We start from the raw sequence: 22556 nt of genomic DNA, 5'->3' as shown, positions 1-22556 counted from the left end.
AATTCATTAAATTCATTAAATTCATTAAATTCATTAAATTCATTAAATTCATTAAATTCATTAAATTCATTAAATTCATTAAATTCATTAAATTCATTAAATTCATTAAATTCATTAAATTCATTAAATTCATTAAATTCATTAAATTCATTAAATTCATTAAATTCATTAAATTCATTAAATTCATTAAATTCATTAAATTCATTAAATTCATTAAATTCATTAAATTCATTAAATTCATTAAATTCATTAAATTCATTAAATTCATTAAATTAATTAAATTCATTAAATTCATTAAATTCATTAAATTCATTAAATTCATTAAATTCATTAAATTCATTAAATTCATTAAATTCATTAAATTCATTAAATTCATTAAATTCATTAAATTCATTAAATTCATTAAATTCATTAAATTCATTAAATTCATTAAATTCATTAAATTCATTAAATTCATTAAATTCATTAAATTCATTAAATTCATTAAATTCATTAAATTCATAAAATTCATAAAATTCATAAAATTCATAAAATTCATAAAATTCATAAAATTAATAAAATTAATAAAATTAATAAAATTAATAAAATTCATTAAATTCATAAAATTCATTAAATTCATTAAATTCATTAAATTCATTAAATTCATTAAATTCATTAAATTCATTAAATTCATTAAATTCATTAAATTCATTAAATTCATTAAATTCATTAAATTCATTAAATTCATTAAATTCATTAAATTCATTAAATTCATTAAATTCATTAAATTCATTAAATTCATTAAATTCATTAAATTCATTAAATTCACTAAATTCATTAAATTCATTTCATTGATTCATTTATTTTTACGCATTTAGTCCATTTTCTTTGTTCAATTCATTTGATTCATCTAAATAATCTAATTTATTCAATTAATTTAATTCATGTTTATACACATTTTTCCGGTTTCTACATTATTTCAGTTTATTTGTGTTTTTAATATTATTAGTTTGGTTTAGTCATTTCTTCCATTCAATTAACTCAGTTTGTGATTTTGATTCAATTTAATTTATTTTATTAATTTTGCAACTTTTTTTATTTTTCTTATTTATCATTTAATGAGCTGAACTAGTTTGATTTATTTATTGCGTAAATTTCATTTATATCATTCATTCTACAAACTTTATGAATTTGATACTGTTTTTTTCTTTTCTTCGTTTCATTATTTTTTTGAAATTTCTTTCGTTTTTTTAATTTTCTATAATTTATAATTTCGTGCACTCTAATATGTGACTAATGAATGATTCAACAGTGATATGTGTAAGAAATGTCTCATCTCACTGCCATGTGGATTAAGACGGTTTTTATTTTACAATCCTAGCTACCCAGACAAATAATGCGGAATTCCGGCTGGATTCAGCCTGTCCTTCGGTAGAAAGTTGCCAGAATTCCAGCAGAAACCAACCATATTTCAGGCTGGTTTTTCTCAGTACATAACTACTCATAAACTATTTGGTTGTGTGTGAAAAAAAGAATCTCTTCAATTACAAAAACTCTCTAAAAGTTATAATAAATCGGTTAGTTTTAGCATAAAATTAAAATACTAAATCAGCATTCTGGACCGCTACACAATGGTGTTCCCAGCTGTTCATACAATGAAATTTAATTTAATATAACCTGTCAGAAGGAGAATAATAACTGTTAAATATCGCATTACTCTGTGCCAATCTAAATGCATGCAGAGACAAGAACCGAGCGTGATTAACCAAACCATCCACTATACGGTTGCTAAGGGGTGGTGGGAGGAAAAGCTACGTCACTGCATGCCAACAATATACGCTAAACCTCTTAAACTACGTAGGGGACCGCGGGGCAAGTCCGACACCTTAAGCGCAATAATTTTTCTAAAATTCCACAAAGCTCCTAAAATTTATATTCTGTGCATAATCCTTGTTTAGGTAGTTCTTAACAAAATATAATTTTTTCAGCGTTTCAAAAAATTGAATTCATTAAAAATTATTGGTTGCAAAAAAATGGAGAAAAATGACATTTTAAAAACACTGCGGGTAAGACCGACACCCCAAAGGGGCAAGAGCGACCCCCTTTTGAACTTTCTTTTTGTCCAATTTTTTTCCATTAAAAATGTATTGTGTATGTGTGATAAAGTGCAATTATGTGTATATGAGTATGTGTGATGCAAACGCATGCTTTTTGTAGTTTCATCGCGTAGCAAGAGGAAGAACATTGGAATGCGTGGTGTTATGAATAAATAATGTTTAACGCATGGTTTATATTATGGTACGGATTTTCTCAAGTAATTCTTTCGAGCTTTATTGCCACTTGTATAGCAATTATAACGAAGAAGAGCTGTTCTGCAAGCAGATTATATACGCTGTTACTAGGACTCATTCACTTAAAAGTGACGCACGCTTCGTAGTGAGCTATCCGGTTCGTGTTGTGATTTTTCGGAACACTGTTGATCAATAATCCGACGGTCAATGAAAATTTTTCATCAATATTATTTGAAAATCTCATATTAGATTATACTTTTCATTTCTTTTTGTAATATAACTATGAATCACGTTCAATTTAATTCTTATTTTTTTGGTCGGTTTGAGATAATACTGAAAAATAAATGAAAAAAAAAAATAGTTTCCGTGTATTTCAATTGTTAACATGACGTAATTATAGTATAATTGAACACAACAAATATACCGAGTCGTTTGTATCGAATCAAAAACGAACCCAATCATCTAAACACCATGTCGGTCTTACCCCACCCAAAAACTGTCGGTCTTACCCCAACAGCGCACATTTTTGTTAAATGCTCAATTAACAGCATTGAAATACTCAAACATATCTTCAATACATACAAATAACGATATGAAGAGTAGAATAGAATGTGTGATACAAAAACTGGTTATTTTCAAAGCTTTTGTGTTATTAAAACCTTAAAATGTATCAACTAAAAATAACATCCAAAAGCGCATCAACTTTGCTTTCGCTTGTTTTGTTTATTTCGTTGACGTTTAATGAACCCATATGGCATCGATGTGTATCGAAATGCCTAAAATAATCGTACTAATAATATCCTGTCATTATTGTATGATTTAAAATTTGATATCTGGGAAAAGTCGTGGGGTGTCGGACTTACCCAGGGTGTCGGGCTTACCCCCAGTTCCCCTACCACGAAAATGAGCTTAGCTTAGAAGACACTGGTCTTCTTAACAGCATCACCAGCAGCAGCGGCTGCAGTGCTCAGCTCTCATCGAGGGTCGCATCGTTCGTAAACATAGTACGTAGCATGGCAGTATGTTTGTTTGCACAGCACGAGATGAATTACGAATCACGATACGGCACCCGAGCACCTTGGGCCATCAGAAGCTTCTATACCGCGTGGGATAGGGTGTGAAAATTCTTACATAAAGGGTTCCCTCTCCCCGCCTTGTTATTGCATTTGATCGGCTAAAAGCGAGCGCCAAGTTGCACCCAATTAGCCATTACAACAGATTCCGAGCGCAACTTTGTTTTCGGCGGATTGGCGAATCTTGGGAAAGCCCCACTCTTTCCTATAAATATAAGATAGGCGTGAACCGGTGGAAAATCTGTTTATTCTCGCGCAAAGCGTACGCCCAGTAGCTGCTTCAAGTTACTAGCCTGTGAGTGCAGTGATTAAAAAGTTTAACTTTCAATTTTCCACCGGAGGTGTCAAGTGTAGTCAAAGTCCGACAACAATGAAAGTGCTGGTGAGTGAAATCCGACATGGTTCTTTGCTGCTGAAAAAAGGGGAACTCTTCAATGACTCCCCGAAGTGAATTGTATGCCACTTCCCGGTTCGTTTTTCAGGCGCATAGAAATACCTACAGTTGTTTGTGGCTCAGGCTGGGCCGGGTAAAAAGTGATTCCGGAAGAAAAGTTTCTCACTGTGCGAGGGTCAGGTGCTGACAGCGAGTTAAAATTTCGGAAAAAGCAGAATCATGAAAAGCTCTCGGTGTCAGCAGTGCGAGTCTTTGTCCTTTCACTTAATTTCTTGGGGTCTCGCTTGTTGGTGGTGGAGAAAATGGTAAAACTCAAGCGGGCGATAGGAGCTAGTGCAAGTTCCGACGTTTTCATCTCTTTTGGGTCGGTCTGTTTCAACGTTCTACCTGATGCAATGAACGTTCCACGGCGGTGGTGACAATTCAAATGAAGAAAGAGTGTGAAAGTTAGAGAGAAGAAATTTCCTCGTCGGAGTAGGAAATTGTGGAAAGGTTTTTTTTCGTTAGGTAGCGTCGTTTACTACCCTTTTTATTCTATAGTGTTTTATTAACCTCACTATGCAGGAGCCTGTAATCAAAAATGAATGGCGACTGCTGGCCATGTCCATATACAAATAACAGTTTATTTTCTACGCTTTTTCACTTAAAAGAAACTATTTTTATCGTTGTGGTTCCATACTCGATATATCGAAATACACCTGAATCAATCAAATTTGCTCCAAAACACATTTTCTCACGAAAAATAGAAACTAAGTTTGAATGAGAATGTTGTTTGCTTAAAAGAAAGAACTGGGTTGTATATAAATTGAAACTTTTTATCTTCGTGGTTCTTGATTTCTGTTTCAAACTGGATTGACGGAGGAAAACAAGCTTTAAAAATTTTCCCAACGAGGTAACCTGCGCAGACAAGAAACTTGATAGTGTTTGCTGATGTTTCCTGTGTGTTCTTTCCACCCGGCGGTGGCGGTGTCTAGCGTTGCCGAGGGGGCAAAGTTTCAAGAGAAATTTGTTTTGCAAGTCAATAGAAAACTATGAGTGCAGTAGAGAAAAAAAAGAAGTTGATCTACCGGGGCTAGGTTTGTCACATGCTGCGGCGTAGTAGACTCTAGACGGAAAGTAGACTAGGGGCACGCTAGGGGAATTTAAACGTATCATCAGCTCTTAGGCTAAGGGGCAAGATGGAAGAAAATGTGACCAAAGTTTCGCGGACAGTTTCGTGTGATTTATGGAAAATTGCTTCACAGTTGTGGTGATGAATATGATTTATGTTAGATGGAAGTTGTTAGATAAAATGTACGCAAATTTTATTTTGAGGCATAGGTCATGGCTTCTTTTTGCATCGCATTGCGTTCCAAATATGATTAGAGTATTATTTTTGGTCGAACAGATTGCTACATTGGCTATAGACTAGAAATTTAGGGCACTTTAGAAAAAAATCGTAATAAGGTTAGACAATCCGGGTATCCAGATTTGGTTTGCCGTGTTGTTATTTTCTTTTATTCAGATATTCGAAACCCTTTATTAGCAGGGCTGTCCTAAGACCACTCGGAGCCCCTGGCAATTATTAAACTAAGGGGCCCATATAATTAAATAAAATCGATAAAGCATCTCAAAGAATTTTTCAGCATACCGTGTTTTATTCCAATGTCTCTAAAATCAGGGACATGAAGAATTTTTCAATTGGTTTCACTTCGTAAATAAAAAAAAAATATCTCTGTTTTTTTCCCTTTCGATCACTTCAGGGCCACTTTAAAGCTTCGGAAATAGTAGAAGACCACAAATACGTTCGCGGTGAATTTGACTGATTGATGGGTTTTGCTTAAAGAGGCTTTAACCTAACCTATATTGTATCCGAATAATGTAATAAACAGTATACTGATCGAATGAACGTGTTTTAGTATAATCTTGTTTCGTGAACACAAGATGTGTTACACTTTTGGATTTAGCGTGTATTTGATGCCATGTCGATGCCATTTACTGATAAGACAAAATTGAAAATCAATATTATGTGCTAAAACTCATGGATTTATCAAAATTTCATTTACTTGTAGTAGTACACGCGATTACTTTGCTCCGTTTGGTGGTATTCTTAAGGTCTTGAATGTGAGCAGTAAAACACTAAAGAAGTTTTGGTAGAAGTGTTGAAACTGGAAACAGTAAATTTCCAACTCAGAAATAACATTTTCTCTTACAACAAATATTCTACCTCGATAACAAATGGCCAAATCTTACAATCGTTGAAATCAATCGATATTGTGTTGTTTCTTGGCGAGTGTATTTCATTAACCCTAGAACGTTGAACTAGCGTTTTCCACCCTAGAACGTTGCACTGGGTACAAATGTACCCCACGCGTTTGATCGCAATTTTCGCAAGTAAAAATGCAAACAAAAGAAATGTGTAATACCTCATTTTCTTCGTTTTTTAATTGCAAAAACAGCTGTGTAAGTGAAAGCAAGGAATTTATTGAATCAATGATACTTAAATTGGTTTGAACAAAATAAAAAGCGAAAAAATCGCGGCTTTGACTTTTTTTTTAACAAAAATTACTATAACTTTGCGAATTTTCAACCGATTTGAAAAAAATCAAATATTTCTGAATAGTAATACATTGGTAACACGCAACGTTACTGTTACAGCAGTTATTGTGCGCAAATTATACTTGCGAGCCATTGCTTTGAAAAACTATAAAAAATAAACAATAAAATCAGCAAAAATGAGAACGATTTTTTGTTCCGCTTCAAAATTAAATTAACTATATTAAATAAATAAATTAAAACGATTATATAATACTAATTGTTACTTACGTAGTAAAACAACCAGTATTTAAATTGGTATTGTCACAAATCACATTTGCACTGACAGCACGATACCTGACGAAACACTAACGGCAACCGTACACTGGGGTATAAATGAACCCCACGCCAACTTTGACACCTGCTTCCACGAAGACTATAAGCAAACTAGCTAAACAACCTTTTCCTGCTTTTACTAGAAACTTCAAATTGAATTATGGTTAGGGTCCAGGTCGATAAATGCCGAATTCTCGTCTTCACACGGCTCCAAAGAAAGCGTGGGGTACATTTATACCCCAGTGCAACGTTCTAGGGTTAAGAGCCATAGTACCCAAGGGAGAGCAAGGGGTTGAAGGATGCAAGTTTTAGAAAAGCGTGGAAAGGGTCATATGAGCAAGCTTAGAGTTTACCGGCGACTTAACCCTTTGTCTGCTACCATGCTAAGAATCAGGATCTTTTGGCATTAGAAATGCGAATCACCTGAGTCTACGGCATGTCCGGACGAGCGTAAAGTAACTTGTTATTTCATGCTGTCGGAACCGACAAAAAGTTAAGTCACGGTAAACTTCCACCAACTATTTTAAATTAACAATATGGTCCACTCCTTTGTTTCACAACAGCCATCACACTGGCACCGCGGTGACATAAAAGATCACTAGTATACTACAAATTTTGTGATATGCAGATGACGGATCTTCATCAGTAGTTTTCCACGGTGCGATAGTATACAAGGTGGAAACATTAGAAAAAACCCACATGACATCATTCTCAAGATTGTTTTACAAGGAACTAATAGGTTTGTTCCAGTACACGGAAGTTACTCCCTGTTGCTCCGGAGCAAAAAATTCTTGCTCCTTTTCACTCCGGTTTGCTACCAAAAGAAGAAAAAGGGAATAATAATACAGGAACGTTTTTCTCCCTGTTTGCTCCGTAGTACTTCCAGTTTCTCCTGGTACTGGAACAAACCTAATAATGCAAAATACACACATTTGACCGAGAGACTTGTAGAGTTTTTCGTAGAAGCCAAACAAACTGTCAATAAGTGCTGCCAAACCAGTCATTGTATTGTACAACGTTAGAAATAACTCTTCTTTACAATACTGAAACAAGCTCCTTCAAGAGCTTACGCAAAGTGTACTCGATTTATAGTAAGGTCTGAATTTTATGCTGTTTTCGGTTTTAGAATCGAGTTGCCCTAGGTTCGTTCTAATGTTGACGATATCCATGTAAAAGTGACAGTTCCGAGCGAACCTAGAGCAACTCTGATCTAAACACGAAATCAGCATTAGTGTAGTTCATATTGTCTTTACTGGTTGCTATGATTAGGGACCATCCATATATGACGTAGCATTTTTTTAGTGATTTTTAACACCCCCTCCCCCATCGTAGCATTTCGTCACAAATCTCTAAATACCCCCCTGGTAATTACGTAGCTTGACGGTAACTCTCCCCCCCCCCCCCTTTGTCCCCGCAAATTAAAAAAAATAAAAAGCGATATTAGTTATTCCCCTTAAAAAGCTACGTATCATGGCATGACCCTCTACCCCCCTGTCGTCACACATCATCACAAAATACAAAACTCCCCCTCTCCCATATAATGCTACGTCATTTATGGATGGTCCCTTACTGGTGCTACGTTCGCATTTTTTTGTTTCATTAATGCAAAATATTGAAAGCTGGTTGAATTTATTTTGTGCATAAAGTTTAAGAAAAGTGATGGATAAACCAAAATGTGCGGTATCTGGTTGTTCCAGCTCCAGAAATACCCCGTCATCTTTGTCATTCTTCCAGATAAATACTGTAAATAGGTAATTTGAAGTAGAAAACCATTAATGATAGCGAACCAAACTGGATTAACATTTTTAATACACAGAGAAGTAGCTACCTGGGTAAGATTTTGCTGCAATCCTCACAGCAAAAATAGCAAAATCACCCATCTCTTTTTCTCGGTCAGAAACACTGTCTGCACCCGACTGTGCAACCAATGATGTTCATCTTATGGAAGATTAGAATAGCATCTGTTTCGAAGACGAATTGAGCGTTGCATATGAAATGGAAGTGAATGAAAGTCCGATGGATCATTCGGTTCTATGTATTTGGAAGAAATCTCCTGCAACCTGCAACTCAAATAGAATCGTCAAGCATGATTATTGCGGAGATATTGAGAAAATCACTCTTGTTTTCCTCCCAATTTGCCGTGTAAACGATTTGTTTTCCTTCCAATTCTAACGTCAAAACGGCACGCAGCAGCTGGATAAGTCTATGTGTTTTGACAGCTCGCAGTTTTCAGTAGCAGTTTGAGTTCTCACACTTTGAAAGCGCGGAGTCCAGGTTGGTGGGAAATGCGCTATAATAATAGAAAACTGTGGAACTCTGTGCAGTTTTAAAATGTTTGCAGCACATTTAATATTTGTGTAACACATAATCTGCGCACCTGGCATCCATGCAATTTTGACAGTTATCTTCACGGAACACGCTAAACGCAGGTAAGCTAAAAATTATTGATTACAATGCTTTTTCGTCGTGAGATGGCGTACGTTTTGTGTCTTCTATGATTCGTATGAGATTTGCAAGAGTGGACTATATTGTTATTTATAATATTTGCTTCCGCACTAAGCTTTTCACGACGTTGAAACTCATTGAATGAGCTAGTTTTTGCCCTCACTAATTGCTTGCTGAGATGTTTTTACACTTCTTATAAAAGAAATGTATAGAATTCGCTCAAACTTTCAAGATTTTTGTCCGAGGCCCGGAGGGCCGAGTCTTATATACCAATCGACTCAGCTCGACGATTTGGGACAATGTCTGTGTGTGTTTGTGTATGTAACGGACAAATTCTCATTCGTGTTTCTCAGCAATTGCTGAACCGATCTTATCCAAACTAATTTTAAATGAAAAAACTAAAAAACAGTATGAACGCTATTAATTTGTTTTTGATTCTGATGTTTAGTTTCCAAGATATGAATGTTTGAATGCGTAAAAATGGCGTTTTTGCAGTTTTTTTTAAATTATCTGCCGAAATTGACAATATAGATTAACAATTTATATGTTTTAAGGACAGCTTTAATGAATACCTTTCGAACAAGCTATAGATTGTTGAAATCGGACTATTATCAAAAGAGATATTTAACATTAAATGCGGACGAAAGATTTTTATCATTTCCCATTGCCAGAAATATGACCATAAACATGTAATCTATTATTAACGCCAAAACGGCTTATTTTAGGTCAATAGTATTTTCGGAGAATTTAATGGAGGCAATATGCCCTTTCTTTTGGTTTTGTGCTTTTGCTGATTAATCCCCCTATGAGTGAGATATTTTCACAAATTTTCGTGGAAGTGATTATATCGAAATGATGCCTTCAGGAAATTTGTAGCTCTTTTGCGAATAATTTTACTGAAGACTCCAAATATCTATTTTGAATACTTTAAAAGTTATGGCTTGTTGTTTGTGGATTACTCTTTGTCGCCTATTTATTGTTCAATATAGTAATACTCCATTGAAATATGCTAAACATTATTTCGATAAAACGAATTTTGTATTTCATTTTACTATCTACAACCGCTAGAAATAATCACCGAACACTCCCAAGTTGTCTGGAAGGAACTTGATAACTTATCAGTGCAAAAATGTTCATTTGCGCGAACCTTCTGACTGCAATTTTTCTAACTTATAACCATCGGATCGATCTGAAACATATCGGAAAATGAAAAGCTAAATAAATAACTCCAACCAACGGCGTACCCGAGCAGAGTCTGATAGCAAATTGAGAACTAAACTTGATGTTGTGATGTTGTAGGTAATGATTGCTCAGGTTGTTATCGTTTTGGTCGTTTTAACGGTTAAAAGATCAAAATCGAAAGCAGAAAAATTGTCCTATGACATCAAACAGAAAACTATTTATGCTATCAGTGAAAGCAAATTGAAAACTCATCGAGATGTTGAAATATTTCATTGATAACAAAATAAGTAATCAATTTGATGTTTGCCAAAGAAATAGAAACAAACTTTTTTTTTCTAAAAACGCAAAGCATGTAAGCACATCAAAATGAGATCAAAATATGATGTCATATCTGAAAAAATTTAAACCGATATCAAAATAAGATTTCAATTTGATGGCTGGTATCAAAATATGATGTCCACTTGCTGTAATTTTGATGTTCGACTTTGCTCGGGTAGCCAAGAGAAGGTTTTGGGGTTTAACACCATACAACACCCCCCCCCCCCCACCTCACCCAAAAAAAATTATTGGATTGAAGTTGAAAATTTATTGATGCTGACTGATTTAATTCAACATTACAATAACAATTATCTGATCCGTACATTGATAACCTGTTGTTGTAAACATCATGAGTACATTTAATTAATTGTCGGAATGGGGTCCTGATATGTAACTGATCTATTGGTCTTGATTTCACAGTTATCTAATAGCATCAATATCAAATTCCTGCCTGAAAACATTTCAATAGAAAATTCCAGAGTTCTGTAAACAATCATAATCCTCAGATTTCTTTTCAAATTGAGCTCGCTTTTGTAGAGATGTACTGTAATAAGGGTCTTTATTTAATAGGAAGCGAAGTTAAAATTGATTTAATATCTATGAAACATAGAACTGCTCACCAAAAAAATGCATAACTTTCAACATTTGCTAAAAATGTTTTTGCCTTTCTCATTCACTCTAAAATTTGTCAATCTAATCCCGACCCGGAGGGCCGAGTGTCATATGCCAATCGAATGAGTTCATCGAGATCGGAAAATATCTGTGTGTATGTATGTGTCTGTATGTGTGTATGTGGAAAAATGTGACCTCTGTTTTTCAGAGATGGCTGGACCGATTTGCACAAAGTTAGTCTCAAATGAAAGGTACAACCTTCCCATCGCTTACTATTGATTTTTTTATTGATTGGACTTCCGGTTCCGGAGTTACGAGTTGAAGAGTGCAATCACGCAGCAAATTCCCATATAAACTGAAATGAAAAATTTGCAAAATCAAATTTGTATTTTTGATGCCGAATGACTTTAATATGCATGAAACATTGAGATGTTTGACAAAACATCTCAATGTTTCATGCGCTTGCGCCGCTGGTTTCAAGCGATGTTTCAGTATCACATAGTATCTCAAGATCGCGGCTGTCGATCCATTGTATGTATGTGCAAATCGTACTGAATATGTATTATTCATTTCCACCATTGTATTGAACATAACCAGCCATGGTATCTGGAAGTCTGGACAAATGAGACAAGCACAATTGCACCACTAGGTGGATTAAAACAGGTTTTTCTTTTGAGAATGCGTCGAGTTGAGACGAAAACGTAATATGATTAATAACGAGGATAACAGTTTTCGAATGTAGAGAGAAATTTATGAAAAATGACGATTTCCATTCGACTCTAGCAGGTTCTGATCGATTTTGATGAGCATTTGATTTTTGTTGTATGACCAATAGGGTGGGGCATTATTATTTTGGAAAAACGTAATCATAACCTAATCAACTGAGCACAGCACTTTTTTGGTTCCATTTGGGGTCCCAAACAACTATGCGAAATTTGGGGTCGATTGGATTTGACCGGGCGTAGCGCATTGCGTTTGAAATTTGTATGGAAATTAGTATGGGAAAACTTACTTTTTTGCATTTTCGATTTTACAGAGTACAATTCTTCTTGCAGTATACCAACAATTAGATAAAAGTGTTGTACAGGATATACTGAACAACTTTGCCGAAGGATGGTTTGTGCTAGAATGTCTCTACAACAAGTTATAGCTGTTCATAGTTCGATAGATCGAATTAATTGCCAAAAATCATTTTTTTTGCCAACACTGCGGGTGTATCAATGATATTTCATATAGCATACCAAAATAACAACATTAGATTTACCACATTGGTATGCTTGGATGAATTATTCAAAAGCCTTAGCTCAATTTCATGGACGTAGGTAGTTTCGCAATGGGACGTAGTGAGGGGAGAGGGATGAGGGGGGGGGGGGGGTAACATATAGAAATTCTAGCTGAAATAACTAAAATCTTGTCGAGTTGAAATGTTCAGATGAATTATTTTAAAACATTTGCGCAATATTCTATGCATAATAGTAACGATGAAACGAAACATACTGTATCCTTCTGCATTGACTTTATATCAATGGAAGTAAAGTTGCAAACTGAATCAACGGATGTCGAGTTGATATGTCAGAGGAATGCATTGATTATATTTCAGTTAAATACGCACTATGATTTGATAGGATGCTCTTTTCGATGTTGTTCGATCACCTGAAGTAAAAATTGTTGTTGAACTGGGGCTCTTGTGGATTGTGTAAATGTTGTAAAATAATTCATCTGAACATTTCAACTCGACAAGATTTCAGTTATTTCAGTTAGAATTTCTATATGTTGAAGCCACCCCCCTCCCTCTCCCCTCACTACGCCCTATTGCGAAACTACCTACTCGCATGAAATTGAGCTAAGGCTTTTGAATAATTCATCCAAACATACCAATGTGGTAAATCTAAAGTTATGATGTTATTTTGGAATGCTATATGAAATATCATTGATACATCCGCAGTGTTGGCAAAAAAATGATTTTTGGAAATTAATTCGATCTATCGAACTTTGAACAGCTATAACTTGTTGTAGAGACATTCTAGCACCATGCATCCCTCGGCAAAGTTGTTCAGTATATCCTGTACTACACTTTTATCTAATTTTTGGTACACTGCAGGAAGAATTGTAGTCTGTAAAATCGAAAATGCAAAAAAGTCGGTTTTCCCATACTAATTTCCATACAAATTTCAAACACAATGCGCTACGTCGGGTCAAATCCAATCGACTCCAAATTTTGCACAGTTGTTTGGGACCCCAAATGGAACCAAAAAAATGCTGTGCTGAAAAAACGATCATTTTGCCCCACCCTAATGACCAATTATATGTATAGGTCAAATGTTTAAAAACAGTAATGTAAGGTCAAGATAGCATCATTTGGAAACCGCCAATTTCGGAGGTTTAGTATCTTCAATGAGTTTTACAAACGTTAAACAGCGCATCATTTGATAAAATAATTTTGAGGGTATATCGTCCAAAAAGTATTTATGGTGAATTTTCTCAGGTTAATATTCATGACTACAATAAAGTCTCAACGAATTCGCTAAAGACACGAACTCTGTTACTATTTTCTGAAAAATTAATTCTGCATAATTTTAAAACTTCAAAAATTACGGTTTCGGAATTATGCCGTTTGGACAGTATGATCGATTTTCACCAAACCCCCACCAAACCGAATTTCTGGCTACGCCGCTGACTTCAAGTAAGTAGAAACAAAGTCGTTCTACACTCGTTCACAAGAAACTTCTTCGAATGCTGAATATCTATTATAATACATTGGAACCCCGATTTTATCAGCCAAATATGAACATATGTTTGATGGGCTCTAGCAGACTAACAAGACTGAATTCGAGTAAATCCTTTCTTGAGCATGTTTTCCTTATCATGAAGATGGAAATATGCAAAAATAAAAAGTTCATCATAATCAGAAATAGTTATCAGACTACATCAAGGGACGGGAAGAATATTTTAACAGCTTCAGTTTATTATAAAGAAAAAAAATTGCCCGATTTAGTCAGTCTCCATTTTGTCAGCCTAAAATACACCATGAGATTGATAAAAATGGGTCTTTATTGTATGTATTATTCACTGTGTTTCACATTAATAGGTACATTTCATTTTTGGGGATTTTTTTATTGCATCGAACTACAACAATTTTTAGGTAGCTTTCAAGGGATTATTTTATAGACTTCTTCCAAAATTTGGCGAACCTATTCCAATTCGTATACCAATTAATTGGTATACTTAAGGGTTTATATGTTGCAGATAGAGAAAATACTGAAATTTTCATCTTTTTTCCTACACAATATTAAGAAAGCTTATTAAACAATTTTTCCCAATAAGTTTGTGAAAATTATAAACTATTTGAAATTTTTAATAGTTAAATTTTTTTTTTAACTCTGATTTTTTAATAAATAGTGACCATCGCTTCACAACGTAGTCTATTTTCCATGGCTTGCGGTGAGCACGATGTCTCGAATTGCTGAACTGAAAATTATGGAATAGAAATTAATTTTTAGTATTCTTTACAGATTAAACTCGCCGCGCAGATGGCTCGGAATGAGACCCGCTGGTGCCCTAAGACGATTTCGCTAGATTTTCAGAGCACTGTGCACCCAGTGCATTAACGCAAGTGACGGAAGGTTATCGAAAAGTTTCGTGAAAATGAAAATTCCAGTAATGATGATGATTTTCCCAAACGGTTCGTTTTCGTGAGGTTTTTATATGTTCTTTGTCATTAGGATTAGCGATAATAATTCAAATCAAGGATACTACTGAGAAGTCACCTTTAGAAAAAGTCGATGTCGAAGTAAAATTTGGAACTATGCACGCATGCACTTCAGAGATAGCGTGATATCAGGAGCTGCGATTTCATTTCAACGCTTTTTTTGTGAAAAGAGCGATACTTACAAATGTAAACATAAGGCTTTTTTCATACATGCGAATAAGGGCTTTGAAACGCAACACATTAACCTAAAAATTTTGATTCTACGATATTGCTTTCTTAAACTATAGCAAAAAGTACAACGGGCGAAACTGTATTTTTGTTTGTTTATTTAAAGTTTCGCCCTCCACGCTCCATGCAAACAAACAGGGCGATACTTTTTTTGCTAGCAGTTTAGAGGCGATACTGTTATTTTCGTATTTTTTTTAGGATTATCAAGCTGATACCAGCTGTAAATAGTAACAATGATCGCTATTGAAAAAACACGCACGAAATCGGTGGTGCAGAACGGTAGTTATTGTAAAAAACGTAAGGGCGATACTTCAATGCTGATAGGTGGGACCGAAAAAGTAAACAATCGCCAAAGGGGCGATATTATCATTTTGTCAATTTCAATAGCAAAAACAAATTTTAATTTAATAATTTCAAATACTTTATGAAGTTTTGGGTTTCGATCACTGAATCATGCAATCTAGGATGTAAAAAACACAATAGTTCTTAAATAGGAAATAAAACCATGTCTGGAAATATTCACTGTTGATTTTCGTTGAATGGTATCACTGCTAGTATCGCCCTTTTCAAGAAAAAGCGTTGATTTCTTAGTTCTCAGTCGTGTTGGAAATTTGAGTAAAGTATAAACTTCAAATAGATTAAAAAAATTTCGATTTTTTTGGCTCAGTACAATATGTGGTCGGTATTAAGTCAGACCGGACCAAGTGACAAAATATTGATTTCGAGAAAAACGAGTTTAAAGTTTGAATCGCAGCATCCTTTACATTATGATTGGAAATTAATTTTTGCCATTATTCTTGTTTATTGTTACATATTTCAAATCTGGCAAACGTCGAATGTAGATGACGATATTCTTTATCCAGTGCTATCAATATCTCATTTTTTGATGTTTTGCGACTTAGTCCGGTCTAACTTAACACCGACCATATAACCCCTTTAGGAAAATTCAGTTTTCCCACCACAATTTAGATATTTTATTAACAGAGCATTAACAATAATTCGTTGGAATGTCTATTTTATGGGCCATTTTTTCGCTTTCTCATTGATTTGGTTTGAGATTTCTAGCATTGATGTCCTATGCTGGTTTGAGCGATTCTCTGAGTCCTGCCACTATCCCATGTAGTATGTGTTATCAAAAACATCGCGAAGCATCAAGTTCTAAATGTTCTCAAACGATATAATATCCGAAGAGAGTGATAAGAGTTATAAGAAATGTCTCATCACACTGTTAGGTGGATTAAAAGCGTTTTTTAATCGGCATTTTGTGTTTGCATCAACATTTGTGGCGTATGGTCACTGTGTGCAATCAATCAGAACACGGCGTTGATAGCTATCACCAAAAGCCGCTGAATGGATCCCCATCATGGTACATTTTTTCCTTTTTTGTTAACGACTAAGAGTCAATTTTCCTGGAAAATGAAGCATATTTTTGAATATTTAGAGCCATAGTACTCAAGGGAGAGCAAGGGGTTGAAGGAAGAAAGTTTTAGAAAAGCGTGGAAAGGGTCATATGAGCAAGCTTAATTCACGACTGCGTAATTGACACACATGCTCGTGAATATCTTGCGTTTTTTGAAAAGGACCAATAAGCATGCTGTCAAAATTCACTTTGAAAAGAAATTTTGGAGAAACTATTAATCGCCGATTATAGAACACGGCAGACGAAAGAGAAAACTTTTCTCTTTCATAAAATGTTAACATTCATTCTCGGCGAGTTACGGTTTGTTCGGAATTTTCTCTCAAAGGGAATTTTGACAGCATGCTTATTGCCCGTTTTTTAAAAACCCGCGAGATATGTTCCATGGCAAAGCATGTATAAAGTTGAGTTGTTTGCAGATTAAATAGTATCGCTGTGTGTGATGACGGAAGTTCGTACAAACACCAATGAGCCATATTTGTGTAGAATACACACTGTCGGGCAAGTCAAATGGACGAACACTTTTACAAGCGAGGTTATTATACTGTAGCGTGTATTCTCACTCAATTTGTTTCATCATGGATTATGTTGTGTTGGTGTGATGCCGAGGCTCTGTGTGGTTTTTAATGCAAAGAAGGCATGATTTTAATTCGGTATATGCACAAACGATGTAATGCATTATTTGCATTGGGGAAATGTTTTGGGTGTAGAGGTGTGCGCAGATGAGAAGTATCGCTATCGACGGCGTTGATGCGATTTTGACCGGCGGCGGCGGCGTATCGGCGTGGGATTTTTTTGACTAGGTTGGATTGTGTGTTTCAAAACTAAGCCGAGCCTTACGAGAAACAAAGCCACTAGTACACTCGATTCTTTCAATTGTATCATCTGATGTATCTTGTTATCTCTCGATAGTACCTCGTTTCTCTTTTCAAATTATTTGGATTTGAGATTTCAGAGATGGAGGACAGATACAAAGATATAAAAGGGATTTAGTAACAAATATGGTTAACATTTCTAGTTATTAACGTTAAGTTTTTATAATAACATTAAAAAACAGAGAAAATTTTAATTTGTGATTTCCAGAGCATCTTCTAGGCTTACATTGTTTTACAATTCATCTCGTCGTTGATTCCGAAAAGGCACATCAACATTCTGCTGATTTCTCTTACGAACATCCTTTACCAGTGCCAGTTTTCCATACTGCTGGAAATCCGAGAAAGAAAATGTCGATACATTAATTGCGATCGTGGAAATACATCATTGGCCGCTGTCTCGAGTTAGTGATTATGGAACCATTTCAAGATCAATACAAGCAGTACCTAATCGACAAACAACAGCAACTCGCGCTAGTGCACTGAGTACACGCCGCTCTGAAAATCTAGCGAAACTGTCTATGAGCACCAGCGGCTGCTCGTTCACTAAGCCATTAGCGCGACTTCCGGAGGGATAACAAGGAGTTTGGAACACCGCGCTCAAACTGATATTATTTGCATCGACCTATTTGCCGCTTTTGGTTGAGTGTAGTATGATATAACAATACTTAAAATGGAAAATTTTGGGAACAACGGGACTTTTTGCAGTTGTTTCGATTCTATCTCACAGATCGAAAGGTAATGGTTGTCATTGGAAATTGCTAGACACCCATATTGACTTCTACGCCAGTAATAGCCTAGGGAAGTTATTTGGGACCATTGCTGTTTCTGCTGTGCCAATGACACACTTTTTGTACTGAAGACTCCTTGTCAGTCCGTCGCCTACAAATCCAAAATATATTGTCTCATCCGCTCAATCAATTTTTCCAAAAACATCTTGAAGCTTTCGTTGATTGTGGTATAGCATGTTAGTAAATCCGAAGTTGTACTCGGTGATCGAATGCTGACGAGAGACAATCTGACAGAGTTCTAGCTGCGAGACTAGAAAGTTTTTAATAAAAAGGGGAGGGGTCTCGTTTAGACTGTCCTGGGTTTTTACTCGCCTGATATGGTCACCCTAGTCAGTCGAGAAACAAGTCTTTGAAGAAATCTTGTGAGGGTGGCTGTAAAGGAATGTAGGTCGGCAATGTTGGATCGGAGCACGTCTCGACAAGTATCGATATTAACAACAGTTGTGTGTAGATCAGTTACACTGAAAAGGTCGATCAGCGAGCTAAGCTACGAAGGAAAAATAACGAACGAACAACACAAACTCGGAGAAAATCGCAATATCATTGTCTAGATAAATTTGAACGTAGGTGATCTCAGCACCAGAGCGGCTGGTAACTAAAAGGCTTACGAAAACGGGCATAGGTATCGGGAGAAATTCCGTCGCCGGGAAACTCTCAGCACCAGCGAGTAAATAATTAGGAACGAGAATCGCCAACAAGAATAAGAAACCCTGCAAAGCTATTTGTAAAGAGATATAAGTCATACTGTTTGATATCTCTGGATCGATTAGTGTCACGGCAGGTAACGATGTTTGCAGCCGAGTTGAGGTCAAGTGTACCACGAAGGTTGGACAGCAAGCAAGAAACAGCATCAATGGAAAAATACATGAACGATTAACACAAAACTAAAAGAGCGAAAACACAATCCATCCTGAAGTAATACTTTACGGTGGCCCCGAACGAATGAGGTTTGGGAGGAAAAAGAGGTTTAGGTTTAGTTGGTAAGCTTACTATAACCACCACAGTAACAATGCGACACTACCATGAACCAATGAATCAGCAGGCGGTGTGTTCTGATCAAGATTGTTTTTCGATAACATACATTGTCCGCCATTGAGCCAAGTCGACACAAGACTCAGCCCTCTAGGACACAGATAAAATATATAACGCTTGAGGGATTCTATACCTTACTTATTCAAGGAACGAAAAAAAAAAATCAAAACCCCTGCTTTGAACATTTTTCGTGCACGGACCCGACGTAGCGATATCATCAAAATTCACGATGGTTTTCAACCGAGAATTAATTATTTTTTAGTAAATATAAATGAAATAAAAATAAATAAAATCCAAATTGCGATTACAAAGTTAAACATAAATGACAGGCATGTAGTGTGCGATTGGCCGGGTTGGCCTCCGCCAAAGGCGCTGCTTTTGGGCGAGGGGGGGCATTTAAATCTTGATCTGCCATTTTCAGGTAAACACTAAATTATTGTCCGATAGTCTTTCACGAATGAGCTTTGTCCTATTAACCCTAGAACGTTGCACTGGGGTACAAATGTACCCCACGCATTCTTTGGAGCCGTGTGAAGACGAGAATTCGGCATTTATCGACCTGGGACCCTAACCATAATTCAATTTAGAGTTCCTAGTAAGAGCAGGAAAAGCTGGTATAGTCAGCTTGCTTATAGACTTCGTGGAAGCAGGTGTCAAAGTTGGCATGGGATACATTTGTAACCCAGGGTACGGTTGCCGTTAGCGTTTCGTCAGGTTTTGGTGCTGTCCGTAAAAATGTGACTCGTGACAATACCAGTTTAAATACTGGTTGATTTACTACGTAAATAACAATTAGTATTATAAAACTGTTTTCAATCATTTATTCAATTAATTTAATTTAATTTTGAAGTAGAAAAAATCGTTCTTATTTTTGCTGATTTTTATTGTTGTATTGTTTATTTTTTATAGTTTTTCAAATCGATTTTTAAACTTTCACTCTTCCAAATAATTGCACTTTTTTAAAAATATCGAAATTGGATTTTATACCGATTCTAGACCATTCTTTCAACTTTTAGAATCATTTGATTTTTTTCAAACCGGTTGAAAATTCGCAAAGCTTTAGCAGTTTTTGCGAAAAAAGTAAAAAACCGCGATTTTTTCACTATTTTTTGTTCAAACCAATTTATGTATCATTGATTCAATAAACTCCGTTCTTTCACTTACACAGCTGTTCCTACCTATTAAGCTGCGATGAGTGTCAATCATGAGCAAATAGCTGCTCCGCTATTCTATTCGAGATGGGGAACAACTGTTAAAAGTGAATAGGAAGCTTCGCTGTCAAACCATTCGGAACTCGATTCGGAATCCTGAATGGAGCCAATACGGAATCCTGCTCAAATGCAACAACCGATACTGAAGTCGACTGAGTCGGAATCGTTTGTTGCAATTGAGTTGGAATATATATTGACTCCATTCAGAATTCCGAACAGGTTCCGTTCCGGAATGGGTTTAACCGGGTTTATATGGCAGATGTTCGCACCTGCAATTTAACCATATCAAACATAATGAACTGATTATGTTCAGGACCATCACTTAAGCAGAGCCGTGCATCAAGAGAAATAACATGCAGCACGCCATCGAATACGAGAACGTTGAAGTCAGTATTCTCGTATATATGGATGATTATTTTGTATTATTATTCTGTATTTAGAAAAGTTGTGTCATTATTTCTCTGCTTGTCTCTTTTACCTTTTACCATCGTGAGTACAGTATGTATAAAAATTGAAATCTACCGTTGATTTGGGAGTATTATTTAGTTTCTACTAAGTTTTAGAATCACATAAGAGAGCCATCAAAGACGTTTATTACGTTTGAAAAAACATTTTCCTTGTTGCACACAAGTTCAAAGTATTTTAGACTATGTTTCACGAGTATGGCTATCGAATAACGGCGCCTAATTAGTTTCAATAAAAACATTTCGAAAAAATCTCACCTAAGGTACATGACGGATGTTTCTAAAGACTAATTAATTTAACACGCTCCTCTTTCATATACTACCGGCTAATTGAACTGATATCGTGGAAACGTGTTGTGTTTTAGTGAAATGCAAAGGAACCGTGTTGCACCCGATTATCTACATTTATGCTATCCCATTGCAGGCATTATTCACCATTTCCGCCGTTTGCCTGGCTGGTGCAATCCCGCTGGACGCGGTTCCGGCTTCGTCAGCCGTCGCCATTGAACCCAGCGCCAGCAGAAAAACTGAAAAGCGTGGTATCGGTCTGGGCTATGGACTGACCGGGTTCGGTTATGACGCCCCCCTCGGTTACTCGGCGATCGGTTATCATCCGGGCGGCTACGTTGCTCCAGTTTCCGCCACTACCACTGTTATCAAGGCTGGATATTCAGGCATCCCGGCCGCCGCTAGTGCTGGTGAGTTGATTATTTTTTCGTGGAAAAGAAACTCAGTCAAAGCCACCCCGCAGTGACAACTTGCGGAGAATTTTGGTGCGCTCACTATTTATTGAATTAAAACCGATTGATGGTGTTCGTCGAGGGAGAGCTAATTTGATTTCAATAAATTATTTTTTTTTCGCAGGTTATGGTGGATATGGTTACCATGGTTTCTATCCGGGCTACACTACCGGTTATAGCACCGGGTACAGTGGGCTTGGATATGGTGCCATTCCGGCCGCCAGTGGAGCTAGCTACGCGAAGGTTGTCCAGCCGGCTACCACGGCCTACAGTAAGGTGATCCATACCTACCCGCATTATGGATCAACGGTTGGTTCACCGGCTCTAGGTTACTCCGGAATCGGGGGATACCACGGAGGATACGTGTACTAACTAGTGAACCTCGAATGTTTCATCGCCATTCTGTAGATAGGTTACCCCAATCGTGTTACTATTTATTACGCTCCTAGAATATGTATTTAATAAGCAGAAGTAATTGAGACGAGAGCGGAATGAATTTTTGCAATAAAATTCAAATGGGCACTTTTTTGTTTGTTTTCACATTACGCCGATCAACAAGCTATCAAAATCGAACCCAGTCAGCGGGAAAATCCCTCAAAAGCATCATCGCGGATCAGATTGAAGAGTCTCATTTAAGCTGATTTAGCCGAAAATAGCGTATAATCGCATAATCACTGTTTCAAAAAAGTTTTCCAATTTACTTTTCTCTTCTCGGTTGATTTTTCCCATTCTTATCACATCCGCACGGAGGTGGACGACGGACGGTTCAGCAGCACACGCTGCCGGTCAATGAAACCAGATCATCCTGATCCGAAAGCCGTGGATCTATTCAGTTCAGTTCGATGCGGTGTAATAAATTAAAAAGTTTTGGCTGTGCCACCTCTCTCTATCTTTGAAGAATGCCGGATGACTGTTAAGCGAACCACAGTTTTTTTTTATTATTTTTTT

At 36.2% G+C, this 22556-nt stretch overlaps 1 protein-coding gene across 1 annotated transcript; it reads left to right on the top strand.

Moving 5' to 3' along the window:
- The first annotated feature begins 3586 nt into the window (after positions 1–3586).
- On the top strand, positions 3587–22123 carry LOC131681758 (shematrin-like protein 1). Its single transcript, XM_058962767.1, has 3 exons — positions 3587–3725; positions 21293–21566; positions 21733–22123. The coding sequence occupies exons 1-3, from the start codon at positions 3714–3716 to the stop codon at positions 21978–21980; spliced, it is 534 nt and encodes a 177-aa protein (XP_058818750.1). The 5' UTR covers positions 3587–3713; the 3' UTR covers positions 21981–22123.
- Positions 22124–22556: the final 433 nt, after the last annotated feature.

This window comes from Topomyia yanbarensis, chromosome 2 (assembly GCF_030247195.1).
Source record: "Topomyia yanbarensis strain Yona2022 chromosome 2, ASM3024719v1, whole genome shotgun sequence".
NCBI classification, from domain to species: domain Eukaryota; kingdom Metazoa; phylum Arthropoda; class Insecta; order Diptera; family Culicidae; genus Topomyia; species Topomyia yanbarensis.
Note: the sequence above shows the minus strand (reverse complement) of the source record. Positions and strands in the feature narration are given on the sequence as shown.